Source organism: Stegostoma tigrinum, chromosome 25, assembly GCF_030684315.1.
Source record: "Stegostoma tigrinum isolate sSteTig4 chromosome 25, sSteTig4.hap1, whole genome shotgun sequence".
Lineage (NCBI taxonomy): Eukaryota > Metazoa > Chordata > Chondrichthyes > Orectolobiformes > Stegostomatidae > Stegostoma > Stegostoma tigrinum.
The window spans coordinates 15,898,935-15,914,748 of NC_081378.1; the positions used below are offsets into that span (position 1 = coordinate 15,898,935).

Sequence of the window (15,814 nt, forward strand, 5' to 3'; positions counted from 1 at the left end):
ACTCTTGGTAGGTTTCCCAAATTCTACCCTCTTTACACTTAAGCCCATCTAAAACTCTGCTGTCTGTCTCCTAACTTGCAGCAAGTCCCATTCCCACATCCCCCATGGATTGCACAGGTCAAGAAGTAGGCTCATCCTCTACTTTCTTGAGGGAAGTTAGGGCTATCCAATAAATTCTGGCCTTGCCAGTGATACTCAAATTCAGTAAATGAAGTATTTAAAAAGAAAATCTCCAAGAGCTATATCGGATCGTAGTCAAAGAACAATTTAATTTTAAAATTCTAATTTTTATTTTCAAATCCCTGCAAGGCCATGTCTCTTTCTATTTCTGTAATCTCCAACCTCACAATCCTTTGTCATATCTACAGTGCTGTTATTCTAGTTTCTTGTGCACCTCTTGTTTAACTACACCACAATTGGTGGCTGTGCCCTTTGTTGCCTATTCTCTGAGCTGTGGAATTCACTCCTGACATCTCTCTGCCTTATCTTTCTCCTTTGATATGGTCCTTTTAAAATCTGCCTTTTTGATCAACCTTTTGGTCATCTAACCAAATATCTCCTTATGTGGTTCATAGATCTTACTTTGTTTTATAATGCACTCGTGAAGAACCTTGAAGTTTTCTTGCGGTCTATATTCAATGTAAATATTAGTTGTTATATTTAATAGAAACATAGAATAAAAACTGAGAGCCAAGGTTATATTTGGAATTGTTAACATAGTATTAAATCTGGAAGGATGTAAACACCTAATTGACAAATACATTGCTTTACCTCAATTTTGCATTGAGTTTTTCTGCCACAGTGTAAGAGGGATGGAACAGAGAAGTCAATATCAAGTAAAAAATTGAAATGACATGTGAATGGAACCGCAAGGTCACCCCAGTGGCAGGCATGTTCTGTGATCACCCAACTTTTGTTTGGTCTGTCCATTATAACAAGAGACTTCAGTAAAACCCAAAAAATTCAGGACGCTAATTTTAAACATATACAAATAACATTTCTTCCAGGTGAAGCAATTTAGGGGCTTTGGGCACTGGAAAATGTTGGAGGTAAAAGAGAAGTTTGTTGGAATCTTAAGGTTGGATAGCCTTCTGATATTCCCCTCAGTATCCTCAAATCTGATGTAAATGCTACTCAATTAGATTCATCCTGAGGTTGCAATATAATGTTTGGTTCTGATGATAGCTATGAACCAGTTGAGTCACAGTCTTGCAGATTATGAAATCTACTAAATTCTGAGTGAAATTAGTGACATTACAATTAGGTAGGGGTGGAGGTTAGGTAGGTTTTAGGTTTAGGGTAAAAGTCCGGCACAATATCGTGGGCCGAAGGGTCTGTACTGTGCTGTACAATTCTATGTTCTATGCCTTAGTATGCAGTACTATAGTGCACATGGAGAGCACTTGCAAAATGTGCAATTGTAGTTGCAAAAAATTGAAGAGAAATAAATTTTAAAAACTTGTTCCTTCAGAAAATTTACTAATCTTTTTATTTCTCTTGACGTTGTGATATCCTTAGGTGCTACAGGTGGCTTCTGTGAATGAACAAGGTGAACGGGCGTTTGTCGAACAACAACGGGAAGAAGGTTGGTATGACATATCTTTGGTTATCTATTCCATAGAATTGTCTACAATTAGAAGAAACCATTAAATTTTTATAAGGTGAAGGATTTAATAAGGTACTTTATCTTGTTTATAAATAGAAAAGGACATGACAATTGGCAACACATCCCATCTGCTAATGTATTTTTCTAATGCAACTTATTTAATGAAATGTAGCTAAAAGTTTTTACCTTCCTAATTTTGAATTGGCATATAGAAATCCTCTGAATTTTTTTTGCTTAGTTTTACATTTTTTTTCACCCAGGTTCAAATTCAGTGCTTTCGGCACCAGAGCCTGAGCTCCTTGCAATAAAGGATAATGAGGAACGAAGTCCTGTGGAAGTGCAGCAGAAATCCCCTATAGAACTAATAAGTAATGAGGATTCAGTTGAGAAACTATTTTCAGCCCGCTCTACCCTCCAAAGGTGAGGATTGTTATACTGGAAAAAGATCATGATGATGATTCTCTTTATTATCACAGAATAATAGTTTCACTTGCCTGAAAATTGGGGAAAGATCTTGGTTAAAATGACCTTCTGCAGCTTTAGTTTCATATTGAGGAATGATTTCTGGTATGAATAAATGATGTTTTATTTAAAAAGCAAAGTAAAATTCTGAATATCTAGGATCCTGTGGGGTCAATCAGCATCTTAAAGGGCAATAGTACTAACCTTTTCGGCTTGCTGTTTCATTTCATCCTGACTGAAATGTTAAATCATAACACTCATTCAGATATTGGTAAGATGAGTAGCATAGAGTTAATGGCACAAGATTAATAATCCAAAGGCCCAAACTAATGCTTTGTATACAAGGGGTCAAATCTCACCACAGTAGGTGGAGGAATTGAAATTCAATTAATAATTCTGGAATTGAAAGTTGGGCCAGATACTGTATACCTGCAGGCTGTGTTTTCAGTGACAACATATAAATTAGATCAGATGGCTAGTTCACCACTTGCCTGTCTATCCCAAGCTTGCATGTCAAACAGAAGGTTGGTGAATGCTGAAATTATCAGCATATGTCGCTTAAAATGACATAATAAAACAACACAAGCAGGCATGAGTCAACAACCCTTTTCACTTTTAAATTATTAAAACAGCAGGAAGGAAGTGTTTGACTGTTCTTGGCATTTGGCCTTTGTCATGATAACAGCCCTCCCCTTCCTTTCTATCCGCTTACACTTCAAAACCCATACTCCACCCCTTAAAGGGGTAGCAAATGCTACCCACCTAATAACCCTGACTAACCTCATTCTGGGATCCATCAGGCCTCATTTGTGAGGCTGCCTGCAGTCCTGATAACATTTGCTATTGAGCTCTGGCACTAACAGGTCTGATGGTAGGGAGGTGGGATTTCCCACTATTCGCTAATTTAACCCACTCATAGTGCAATGTGACTGAAGATCAGACTTTTTGGTGCATTAGCTCGCTGGCACCTTTCTAACGGGGAGAGATGAATAGTCTGCCCACTTCCCCTTCAGTTTTTCTGTCCTTAGTCTCAGTACTGGTGTCACAAAAATACCATTGATTGTCATAAAAACCAGTTGGGTTCACTAACATTCTTTTAGGGAAATAAAACTGTTGCCCTTGTTTCGTCTGGCCTACGTGTGACACTGGACCCACAGTAATATGGTTCAAGGTTGACTGCCCTCTAAAATGCCTGAGCAACCCACTCAGTTCAAGAACAATTGGGGATGGGCCTAAATGCTGACCTCACCAGCAATAACCACGTCCCATGAAAGAATAAAGAGAAAAAAACTAAATCATGAACGCTTCTTGCAGATAGGTTCGTTGTCTATAAAAAATTTTTAATAATTGTTTGAAAAATTTCCAAGTAATGGTTTACAAATGCCATGACAATCATTACACAGAATCATCCTCATTTCTTAAGTGATCAACTGTCATTTTGATTTGAATTTACTCCTGGTGACTTGTAGATTTTTGATCACGAGTCACAAGATAGGGATCGTGAAGGTAAACCCTGACTGATTCCTTTTTAAATGTTTCTTCCTGCCTAACTTCGAGGCAATTGATGTTAGTTGTTACATTCTAACTGATGTGCTTGCAGAGGTCGGTGTAGGCTGACTGTTGAACAGGGAATATTCCTAATATTTTTGAATAATTTCTCTCCTGTACAATACTTTACAAAATAAGCTGTTTTGGGATTAGATGTAGAATTTCTAAACACTTATTGTTCGTTTGTCCAAAGAATATCCGTATACTTTTTCAAAATTTTTCCTTTAAAAAATTAAATATTAGCATTTGATAATTGCAGTAAAGACTGATTTGTGATTTGTCAACAGTTTTTTTTAATTTTTCTCTGAAGTGTTATAAGTGGTGTTGGGGAAATTGATCTGGAGAAAGAGAATCAGAAACTGTCCCAACCTGAGCTCTGTCCGTGTCCAGAAAAAACGGATGGACCGTACCCAGACTGCCCTTACTTGCTTTTGGATGTACGAGATCGTGATGCCTATGATCACTGTCACATTATTGGAGGTAATAGATATAAATGAAAATTATGTTAATCACCGCTATAATACATGGGGATGCACTTTAAATAGTCATATATTTGATTTAGGTTATAGTGATTAGTATAGCTATTGACCAGTACAGCTTCCCATGATAAATTGATAGAATAGAGCAAAAACTCACCTTTGTCTGTTAGCTGTATTTACTGGATTATCCAACTGTTAAGGCAACTGCCTGAATTATTTTCGCTCCAAAGATCTCAATGGAACAGGTATTATAATTGGTAGGTGTTCTTCTCTGCCAGCTCACTGCTCATGCAACAAAGGTGAAAACATATTCTGGTATTTTTACAGCTTAGTCATGTCATTGAAATATGAACTCTCTTATATCAAAGATTATTTTCTTTATTTGTTTTTTTTTTGCCTTAATTCAGTATTTTGGTCAGAATATAGAATATAGAACATAGAACAGTACAGCACAGAACAGGCCCTTCAGCCCACAATGTTGTGCCGACCATTGATCCTCATGTATGCACCCTCAAATTTCTGTGACCATATACATGTCCAGCAGTCTCTTAAATGACCCCAATGACCTTGCTTCCACAACTGCTGCTGGCAACGCATTCCATGCTCTCACAACTCTCTGCGTAAAGAACCTGCCTCTGACATCCCCTCTATACTTTCCACCAACCAGCTTAAAACTATGACCCCTCGTGCTAGCCATTTCTGCCCTGGGAAATAGTCTCTGGCTATCAACTCTATCTATGCCTCTCATTATCTTGTATACCTCAATTAGGTCCCCTCTCCTCCTCCTTTTCTCCAATGAAAAGAGACCGAGCTCAGTCAACCTCTCTTCATAAGATAAGCCCTCCAGTCCAGGCAGCATCCTGGTAAACCTCCTCTGAACCCTCTCCAAAGCATCCACATCTTTCCTATAATAGGGTGCCCAGAACTAAGTATTGTCCCTTCTTCCCAGTTAAACAGAAAATAAACATGAGGTATGAGGCTGTACGTAATATACCTAAAATAAAACCTTTGTATGTCATCAGTGCTTAAGGATTCAGGGTATGATGGCACGTGTGCTTGTAGGTCTAATGGATAAAAATCCTGTGAGTGAACTGTCCTTTCTGCTCAAATTTCTAGTACATGCTGTTGAACCTTTGAATCAGAGACTAAATTGTAATGCCTATAAAACTTTACAATAGAATTGACCTTTAGTATCAAACATATTTATTTCTTACATTAAGTAGAAGATATTAAATACCAACAGTCATTTAGTACTCACTAACCTTTTCTAAAGTATTAGTATCACATGGATAACACACTTTGCAATTAAATTATTCCGTAATTTGAAGATATTTTGCCCCAGTACTCCTTAGGGCAGCAGTGTATTCTGGATGGAAGGAAATGTAAGAGAAGCTAGCCTGAGATGTTATCTCTCTTTTAAGCATTACTAAGATTCACTGCTTTTCTGAGTCTGAATTTGTACAGACTATTGGTGTCCTCTTCAGTGACATTGTATATTATACACAGTCAATATTGTTGAATGATTAGTTGCAGATAGTTTTTATGTAAATGACATCTCAGTCAGTTAAGCAAGTGTAACTGGGAGAAGGATTTTTACTTTGAATGTATTACACTGCAAAATATAACTGACATATACCAGGTATAGGATTTTTATTTATGAGGATCGACTCTTGTTGTAAAACTAGCACTGTTAACTTAAAACTTCTCAATCCATGCTCAACTAAAATTGTTTACCCTCGCCTTTCAGCCTACAGTTATCCTGTAGCAATGTTGTCCAGGACTATGAACCCTTATACAAAGGAGCTTCTAGAATACGTATCCTTTAAATCTTCAGATCTGTGCACAAAGTGACCTGCTTCTGAAATTAGGTTCCCAATCTCTTACCTATTTGGAGAGTCTAACGCAGGTGATTAGGTTGGATCATGAACATACTCTGCACTTGTTAAACTCAATATTGAATCCTGATGGCTATAAGGGCAGAAGATGGGGTGTTGTTCCCCCAATTTATGTTTCATCAGAATGGGCAGATTTGACGGTCACACAGAGTAACAGACAGTGTGATAAATCAATGCAGCACCACCTCCAGGAATGTAATGCTGTTCAAGTTGCCTTCATATAACTGAAGCTGTATTAGAAGGAAATTTTGTTTGTCCATCTTCTGCACTAACGCCCCTTTCCCCATCACCTCCCTTTTATCCATCATTTCCAATTGGTGGTCAATTAATATTTTTCTTAATTAGGAAACCTTTGACCTATTGGACAAACCAAACACTATTGCATAATGTCGGCAAAATATAAAGTAAAGCTCCCTTTCATTTTCTTTCTCTCCACCCACCCAAACCCTGGAGCAACAATGGGAGGAGAGATGTTCGTGTTTGTGTCTGAAATTTTATCACTGTTCTTCAACCATAAGAAACTGGTTTTTAAATCCAGCCCTTAGCAAATCGAAGAAATTTCCCAGTGTTTATTTTTAAACCCAATCTTCCCATTTTTAGTGCCATTCTGAGTTCCCTATTTACAGATAGCTTTTTACTGTTACGCAACAAAACAGCTTGTGGGTGAAAATTTGGATTCAGAATGTTGTGCCTTTGTATGTTTCACCCTCCTCCCTTTCTTCATTCCCACTAACCTGGTTAATTTGGGTTAACCGACTTTACTACTAATTTGATGTCAGCTTGAAGTTTGTCAATTTAAGGTGATACTAGCTGCCTTAATAACTGAACTTAGAAAAATGCATCTGGGAAAATCATTCTGCTTTATGATGAAGATGAACGGATAGCTAGTCAGGCTGCCACAACACTATGCGAGAGAGGCTTTGAGAATCTTTTTATGCTGTCCGGCGGTAAGTGCTTTATTTCTGGAAATTTTGTTGATCTCCTGTCTGATGCCTTAGAACGATTGAGCTAAACAGAAGAAAAAGATATGTGACAAGTAGTAACAGATAAACCTGAGTAGTTTAAACATATTTTTCTGTACAGCTGCCAGCATTACATTTTCATTAAGATTTACTTGTCTAATTCTCATTGAAATCCAAGATATTTATTAAATGAGTTCTGGCTAAACTGTTTTTGTACTCATGCCTGCATGAGCAGTGAATAATGTTGCCATTGTTTTTAAGTGACTTAGTTTTAGCTGTTTAAACACCAGCACTGTCACTATAAATATTTAAGGATTTTTGCCAGCCTGCCTCCCAAGGTTTTAGGTTTAGTAGAGTGTGTTTAGTTGGGAGTAAGTTTGTATACCAATGCAAGTAAACAAAACCTACTATATATTTCTTGGTTAACAAGGTGTAGAACTGGGTGAACACAGCAGGCCAGGCAGCATACACAAAATTATACTCCTGCTCCTCTAATGCTGCCTGGTCTGCTGTGTTCATCCAGCTCTACACCTCGTTATCTCAGATTCTCCCACATTGACAGTTATATCTCTGTTATATTTCTCGGTAGTTTGGTAACTTCTGCACTTGACCATGGATTCGTCTTGTGAGAAGCATGCAAGGCATATGTACTGCTCATTCAACACAAAGCTAGTAAAACTGGAATTCTTTTCTGCTTGTAGCCAATGAAACCAAACAGCACTCAGATGTGCAGATTACTTTTTTAATTACAGAATCTCTATAGTCCAGATGTAAGTGGAAAATACTTGAACTCTAGTTATGTCATGTTTTTATACTTTGAAAGGAAACTGAGTTTTAAATTGTAATTGTAGATGTAACTAAGAATCATGTTTAAAAACTCAGCAACCTCATTAAATTTTTACATGAATATGGTCTTTAATCTTATTCTGAAAGTCAGCACTTTGCAAATTCCTAGGAATGCCACTTAAAAGTTAATGTTTGAAGTATGTAATCAAATATACACTACAGCTATTTTATTTATAAATCTACTATAAATGAAGATTCCAGATTAAGGAATTTAGAGTTATTAAAATCAACTTTATGGGCTTTCTGTTTGCCAAATCATACTTTTGAGCTCTTCAATGACCCAACGAGATCAGAGCCAAACAGGTCTGGACCACCCTTCAAAATTTCTGAGAGCAAGAGGAATCATAGAGTGATTCTGAACAAAAGGAGGCCATTCAGCTTGCTGTCCCTCTTTGGTAAACTGCCCAATAAAGCCCACTCCTCTGCTCTTTCCTAATAGCCCTGTAATTTCTTTCCCTTCAAGCATTTATCCAATTCTGTTTTGAATGTTCATATGTTTCCTCTTCTGCCAGCTTTTCATTGCATTACATTCCAGTTTACAACAATTCTGTGGTTTTAAAATCTTTTTCGTGGGTTTTTTTTTAACCAATCGACTTAAATCTGCATTTACAGTTTATTGACCCTTCTACCGTGAAACAGTTTCTCCATAATTACTGCTCAAAAATATATTCATAATTTAGAATACTATGATCAAATTTCCCAATTTTCCCAGCATTCCGACACAACTGAAGGCCATTATTTCTGATGTGATTTGAATTGCTTCTACAATCTTAAGATTCTTCATAAGGTGCAGTACCCAGAACTGAGCACAAACACCAGCTGATGCCTAATCAATATGTTTTACAAAGGTTTAATGCAACTTCTCACTTTGTACTCCATTCCTGTATTAATAAAGCTGAGAATCTTTGGGTCCTGTGATTTTCCTCTTAAAATGTTTTGCAGCCTGGTTGCCACTCTGAAAGATTTATGTCTGTACGTTTCTCGCTTCCTGCAATCAATTGATATTTATACTATTTAAATCACATTGACTTTCCTCATTTTTCCTAGCAAAATGCATGACTTCACACTTCTCTGCATTAAGTTTTGTTTCTGTACCTGTTCATTTTCCCAATTTGACTTTACTTCCCTGTTTCTGTTACTATAGGGCATTAGTGACAAGGCAGGTTCAGCTGAGGTCTGCGAGCAATTGGTTTATTTGTAGAGGAGGGATGAGGCAGTTATGGCTTAGTGAGACCTTCCTGAGGGAATATTTCCTTTTGAATGCTATTTTTAGCAAAACATTAACACCTGGGGGTAGACCTCCACTGCATTGTGTCATGTAAGTGCTTTCAATATTCAATGTCTCATTTGTCAGAGCAGTGGGAAACATGCAGATAATTTTACCTAAATAGTCTTTAAAAGCAGCACCTTCCTGAGATAACATGGTGTGAGGCTGGATGAACAAAGCAGGCCAAGCAGCATCAGCGGAGCAGGAAAGTTGACGTTTTGGGTCGAGACCCTTCTTCAGATTCTCCCAGATCAGCGGTTCCTACTATCTCTGTAACCTTTCTGAGATGGTCACTTTTGTTGATGATAGTACCATCTGCCATAAACTGTATTGAGGCATAAAGCATTCCACCAAGAACACCTCTTCCTCACTCTTTCAGATAACCAACACTAAATTGAGCAGTGAGTCTGGACAACTTACTTCAGAAAAGATGACAAATTGGAGAAAATGATCAGTTATAATACACTTAGTCTTCTTTCCAGCCCTCTAATTTAATTACCATCAAAATGTCATTTTAAACAAAAATACATTAAGTTATGTTTATTTCATTTACCTGTATCTCTCACATTTTGAAAGCCATTAATCCTGAAATTCTGTTTATAATTGTAAACCAAAATCATAATAATTGAAATAATAATAATTTTTCTGAAGAAGGTCCCGACCCGAAACGTCATCTTTCCTGCTCTTCTGAACCTGCCTGGTCTGCTGTTCTCCTTAAGCTCCACACTGTATTATGTCTGACTCCAGCATCTACAGTTCTTACTGTCTCATAATAATATTTGTCATTTTAGGTCTGAAAGTTGTTGCCCAGACATTCCCAGAAGGACTAACCACTGGATCAATTCCGCTGTCATGCCAGCCTCCTGTTCTTCTGCCATCTCGCCAGAGGCAGTCAACACCTCAGAAACCTCCACACCCTGCAGAGGATAAATTCCGATTTGCTAAAGATGATTTGAACAAGATCCAGCACTACCTAGATGAAATCCTACTGCCAAGTAACTCACCTAGTAAGGAAATTCTAGAAAATGAACATTCCATTAAAGGGAATCCAAAAGCTCACCTTGTGCAAACATTGTTTAACAGAGGTTTGAGGTGGTCTCTGCTTGCAGTACATTATGGGTCAGATGTCGTGGCTGACCACTACAATGTAGTTTGGCAAGAGTCAGTCCTGCATTATTGAAGATAAACCTCCATTGTATGAGATGCTAAAGCTGTAGTAGGGCAGCTGTCTATGAATGATGAGATTAAATAGGCCCAAAGAGCTTTCCAAACATCCTTTTGTAAAATGGCTGAGATAAAAATATCAAACACTAATTAGCGAGATATTCAGGATGGCTTCAAAGAATAAAGAGATTCGCAGATCACCTGCCCTACAAAGGTCATTTGTACATAAAATATTAGGAAAAATCTAATTAATCTAATGAAAGCCTTCTTATTTATTTAGCAGTCTAAATTTACCATGTTCCTATGTATTTAATCATAATCAACAAATCACTTCTTTTGCACTGTTGTTTCTGGTATTGCCCAGGACCAGTCTTTGGCTACTGAGTAAATCTCAGCTACATATTGCCCTTTATTGACACCAGTTTTTGCATGAACCATGATCACGCCCAGCTGTACCTCACCACCACCTGCTAACTTGTTCACTGTCTCTAAATTATTAGACTGCTCCTCTGACATTGGATATGTAAAAATGTCTTAATTAAATAGAGGGAAGACATAAACACATTGCCTTTGTCCTGCACTTCTAATTCTACTTCCTAACTGATTAACTTTATTCATCTCCCTGACAGTTGTCTAAGTCTACATCAGATGTTTGCCACCCCAAGTGTTGTATTTGATTCCAAGATACGTTTCTGACCACATATCCATCTAACTGCTAAGATCACTTGTTACTACCTCTGTAACTGTTTCAGTTCATCTGATGAAACCCTCACCCATGCTTTTGTTACTGCTAATCGTGACTATTCCAACAGGCTGCTGATTGCTGTTCCACATTTTGTCTCCTGTAAACTTGAGTTCATCTAAAACTCTGTTGTCCTTATCCTAACTCATCAAAGACCAAGATTTTTCCATTTGCAGTTAAAAAAAAGAGTGACGTCCAGGATGTTTTATGGCATTGCTACAGTGAGTTAACTTGTGCAATCATGCATTTCTTAACTCATTGATTATGTAAATTACATTAAATCCGCTGTACCTGTGAAATCTGAATCACAAATTCTCCTATCTGCACCAAAAACTAACTAATAACAAAAATCAACATCCACATGCAAAGATTGCATATCTGTGATATTTTTAACCATTTTAACTTATTTTAAACAAGCTCCACACTTGCGAATTTCATCATTCACAGCAATTATCATGGATGTGGAGGAATTACTGTAGATGTATGGACAAGTTATTTGGTAAATTGCATAGAGTCATACAACACAGAAACAGACCCTTCAGCTCAACCCATCCATGCCAACTAGGTCTCCTGAACTGAGCTAGTTCCATTTGACTGCATTTGGCCCATATTTCTCTTAAACCTTTCCTATTCATGTACTTGTCCAAGTATCTTTTAATTGTAATTTAATTTTAATTTTAAAATTGTACTCGCCTCTACCACTTCCTCTAGCAGCTCAATCCACATATACAGCACCCTCTGTGTGAAATAGTTGCCCCATTGGTCCCTTTTAAATCTTTCTCCCTTCACCTTAAACCTAGGCCATCTATTTTTGGACTTCCCTACCCTGGGGAAAAGATCTTAGCTACTCACCTTATCCGTACCCCTTATGATTTTATAACCCTCTATAAGGTCACTCCTCATCCTCTTACATCCAAGGAAAGAGTCATAGCCTATCCAGCCTCTCCTTTATAACTCATGCCCGCCAGTCTCTGTAACATCCTTGTAAATCTCTGTCGTGCCTTTTCCAGTTTAATAACAACCTTACTGTTACAGGGCATGTAGAATTGTACTCAGTACTCCAAATGTGGCCTTACCATCGTCGTGATAGCCATAATATGAAGTCCCATGAAGGAAGGAATGCCAAACACCTTCTTCACCACGCTGTCTACCTGTGACTTACTTTCAAGGAACTATGTATCTGCACCCCTAGGTCTCTCTGTATGACAGCATTCCCCAGGGCTCCACCATTAAGCGTTTAAGTCTGCCCTGGTTTGTCTTACCAAAATGCAATATCTCATTTTTATCTAAATTAAACGCCCTCTGCCATTCCTCGGCCCACTGGCCCAGTTGATCAAGACCCTGTTGTACTCTTAGCCTATTTAACTGTCTACTATACCACTAATTTTGATGTCATCCACAAACTTGCCCCATAAATTCTCATCTAAATTGTTTATGTAAATGACGAACAACATTGCACCCTGCACCAATTCTTGACAGGCCTCCAGTCTGAACAACAACCCTCTACCGCCACCTTTATCTCCTATCGTCAAGCCAACTTTTAATTCAACTGACTAGCTTTCCCTGGACCCCATGTGATCTAAACTCACTAACCAGTCTACCATGCAGAACCTTGTCAAAGGCCTTGCTAATGCCCCTGTAGACAATTTCTACCACTCTGATTTCATCTATCTCTTGGTCACCTGTTCAAAAACTTAATCAAGTTTGCGAAGCACAGCTTCCCACTTACAAAGCCATGCTGGCTATCCCTAACCAGTCTTTGCCTTTCCAAATGCATGTAGATCCTAACTCTCAGAATCCCCTCCAAGGCTTACTCACCACTGGCGTCAGGCTCACCAGTCTGTAGTTCCCTGGCTTTTCCTTACAGCCTTTCTTAAATAATGGCACAACATTAGCCACCCACCAGTCACCAGCACCTCATCCATGTCTATCAGTGATACAGATATCTCTGTTAGAGGCCCTGCAATTTCTCCCCTAGCTTCTCACTTTGTCCTCAGATACGCTTGATCCGGGTCTGGAGATTTGTCTACCGTTGTGTACCTCCAGCACCACCTCCTCTTAATTTGTACTCTTTCCAAGACATCACTGTTTATTTCCCCAAGTTCCTTAGCTTCCAGTCTTTCTGCACAGTAAATACTAACGTGAAATATTCATTTAGGATCTCTACTATCTTCCACATATGGATGGCTTCATTGATGTTTAAGGGGCCCTATTCTCTCTCTAGTTACTGTCCTCCTCTTAATATACTTGTAGAATCTCTTTAACCTTATCTGCCAAAGCTATCTCATGTCTCCTTTTTTGATCTCCTGATTTCACTCTTTAGTTATTCCTACACTCCTTATACTCCTCAAGAGATTCACTTGATCCCAGCTGTCTATACCTGACACAGACTCCTTTTTTACAACCAGAGCCTCAATATCTCTGGTTACCCAGTGTTCCTGACAACTGCCAGCCTTGCCTTTCACACTAACAGGAACATGCTGTCCCTGTATTCTCATTATCTCAGTTTCGAAAGCCTCCTATTTGCCAGATGTCCCTTTACCTGCAAATACCCTCCCCCAATCAACTTTTGAAAGTTTCTATCTAATACCATGAAATTTGGCCTTGCTCCAATTTAGAGCTTTAATTTGTGGACCAGGCCTGTCCTTTTCCATCACTATTTTAAAACTAATATAATTATGGTCACTGGTCCCAAAGTACTTGAATAAGATGGAAATCTTCTCCATTGCCAGGATCTTGCGGCTTTTGAGGCTCCACTTCAAAGCCAAATTAGCCACTATTTCAGGCACTACAAGCCACTCTCGTGCTCGTCTGTCAACTCTAGCCAAATTCTACTGAAGAAAACTAAACTTGCTTCCTGAAGAAAGTTATGGTTAATAGGGTGTTGGAGAGCTGGTCAATCCTGTTGCCTGCTGACCCCGAAAAAAGTCTATGTCACCAGACCTAGCCAGCCTGGACAAAGATAGCAGCACACTTCAGTGGTGCGTGCAGTGTGAAAACGCCATAAGAAGGTCAGTGAACTCCTGCACTTTGCAAGGGCAAGTGTCCCCAACTTCGCTCTGCTTCCTGACATTCCAAGGGCCATCATTCACTCAATCTGCAATTGCTTCCTATCATTTCACCATTCCCACAATGACTCACTACATGAAGCCCAACCCCAAACTTGATCTCCCCTCTGTCCTCATGACACTATAGATTACCCCCAGATAAGCTGCCTAATAGTGATCAAACCCCAATGGTTGACTGTAGCCCACACCCAGACTGATTTGGCAGGGCTGCTCTGAATGACTATAGTCTATCCTTAACAGTACCCCCAGTGAGCTACATGTAATCTCCAGGCTGCTTGCACCAGACATGGAACACTGACCATGGCCACTGCAGGCGTATAGGACCGACTGCTTGTGGCCAACTCACAAGCTAGAATCAGATAAGGCCCTTAATTGATTGTGCCTGTACCTTTGACTAACTGGAGTTCGCTGTCATCCCAGTGAATTTTATTAGCTTTGACTTTCACAGGTCATAGTTTTCTTCAAGTACATATGGTGCCTTTGCCACATAAGTTTCTGGCAGACACTACAACTCGATTGTTGACTATCATTGTGCCAACTGATATATATTTGCTCTTGAGCGCTTCACCCTGCTATAAGCTGCCTGCCTCTCCATCTATGCTTAAAAAAAATCACGCGACACACAACCTGCCTGTCTATTTCTAAGTAAGTCCTAAAAGTATGGAGCATGAAAATTGGACAAAGACCTTGAGGCTGCCTCAATCATTCAACTCTAAAAATTCCGTATAATTACATATGATGTTCCACCGTGCAAACTGACCTGCAAAGAGCATGCAATTTCTAGCTGTCCCTCAGCTCTAACGTTGATGCTTGAAGCCTTAAATGGCAGATGGATTGGACCAATAGCAAACATGACAATATTGTGAGGCTGGTGTTTTACTGATAATTGAGCTACATGGATGAAAGTCCAAGAAGCATGCGGCCGTTGACCTTGCAGCAACCTGATGCAAAAAATGTGGTTCCTTGTGAAGGCAAGTCAATACAATCACTCTGCGAGCTGCTATAGAAGCTGACAAGACACATCAATGCTCTCGTTGAAGTTTTGTGAATTCTCGTTTCTCGATTGTGGAGAGAAAGATCGAAAATGCAATGTCAGTCATTGGGGTGAAGCATTAATGAGATGCATATGCATTGGAATTAGCTTTTTGCCACTCACCAGTAAGATTCTGAATTCCCCAAAACATGTAGCTCATTGGGGGTACTGTTAAGGATAGACTATAGTCATTCAGAGCAGCCCTGCCAAATCAGTCGAGGTGTGGGCTATAGTCAGTCATTGGGGTTTGATCACTAATAGGCAGCTTATCTGGGGGTAATCTATAGTGTTATGAAGACAGGGGGCAGATCAAGTCTGGGGTTGGGCTTCATGTCACTGTGGAAATGGTGAATTGACTTAATTGATAAAGTTTCTCAATGTCAAGAATACGATTCTTTTTCATTCTTAATTAAGCCATCTCACTTGGCGTTATTTGTGTTTCACCAGTAGGGAAAATTCCATCCCAAATGCTGTTTGCCCTGTGCTCACTACCCTACATTGATGCCTGGTTAAACATTGCCATCCTTTTTCTTTAAAACCCTTCTGTAATCACACCCATCCCTAACTGTCTAATTGCCTCCCTAGCTCCATAGTTCTCAGGGATATCTCCTTTCTTAATCTCTTGTCCATTACTGACTTGATTTACTTCAGCCTTGGTGGCTGAGCCTTTAGTTGCCATGCCAGCTCTGGAATTCCTACCATTTGTATGAATTTGTAAAATCCCTTTTTGAGCTTTCAGTGA

At 39.0% G+C, this 15,814-nt stretch overlaps 1 protein-coding gene across 2 annotated transcripts in view; it reads left to right on the forward strand.

Annotated features, from left to right (window-relative positions):
* Window positions 1-15,814, forward strand: part of cep41 (centrosomal protein 41) — a 37,470-nt gene that overhangs the window by 18,339 nt on the left and 3,317 nt on the right. The window contains exons 5-10 of one of the 2 annotated variants that reach the window (XM_048553939.2): window positions 1,519-1,585; window positions 1,867-2,026; window positions 3,927-4,096; window positions 5,843-5,910; window positions 6,823-6,937; window positions 9,857-10,072. In XM_048553939.2, the coding sequence (XP_048409896.1) occupies window positions 1,519-1,585; window positions 1,867-2,026; window positions 3,927-4,096; window positions 5,843-5,910; window positions 6,823-6,937; window positions 9,857-10,072 (796 nt within the window). The remainder of the gene's footprint in view (window positions 1-1,518; window positions 1,586-1,866; window positions 2,027-3,926; window positions 4,097-5,842; window positions 5,911-6,822; window positions 6,938-9,856; window positions 10,073-15,814) is intronic. The other variant, XM_059654510.1, reaches the window with a different exon arrangement.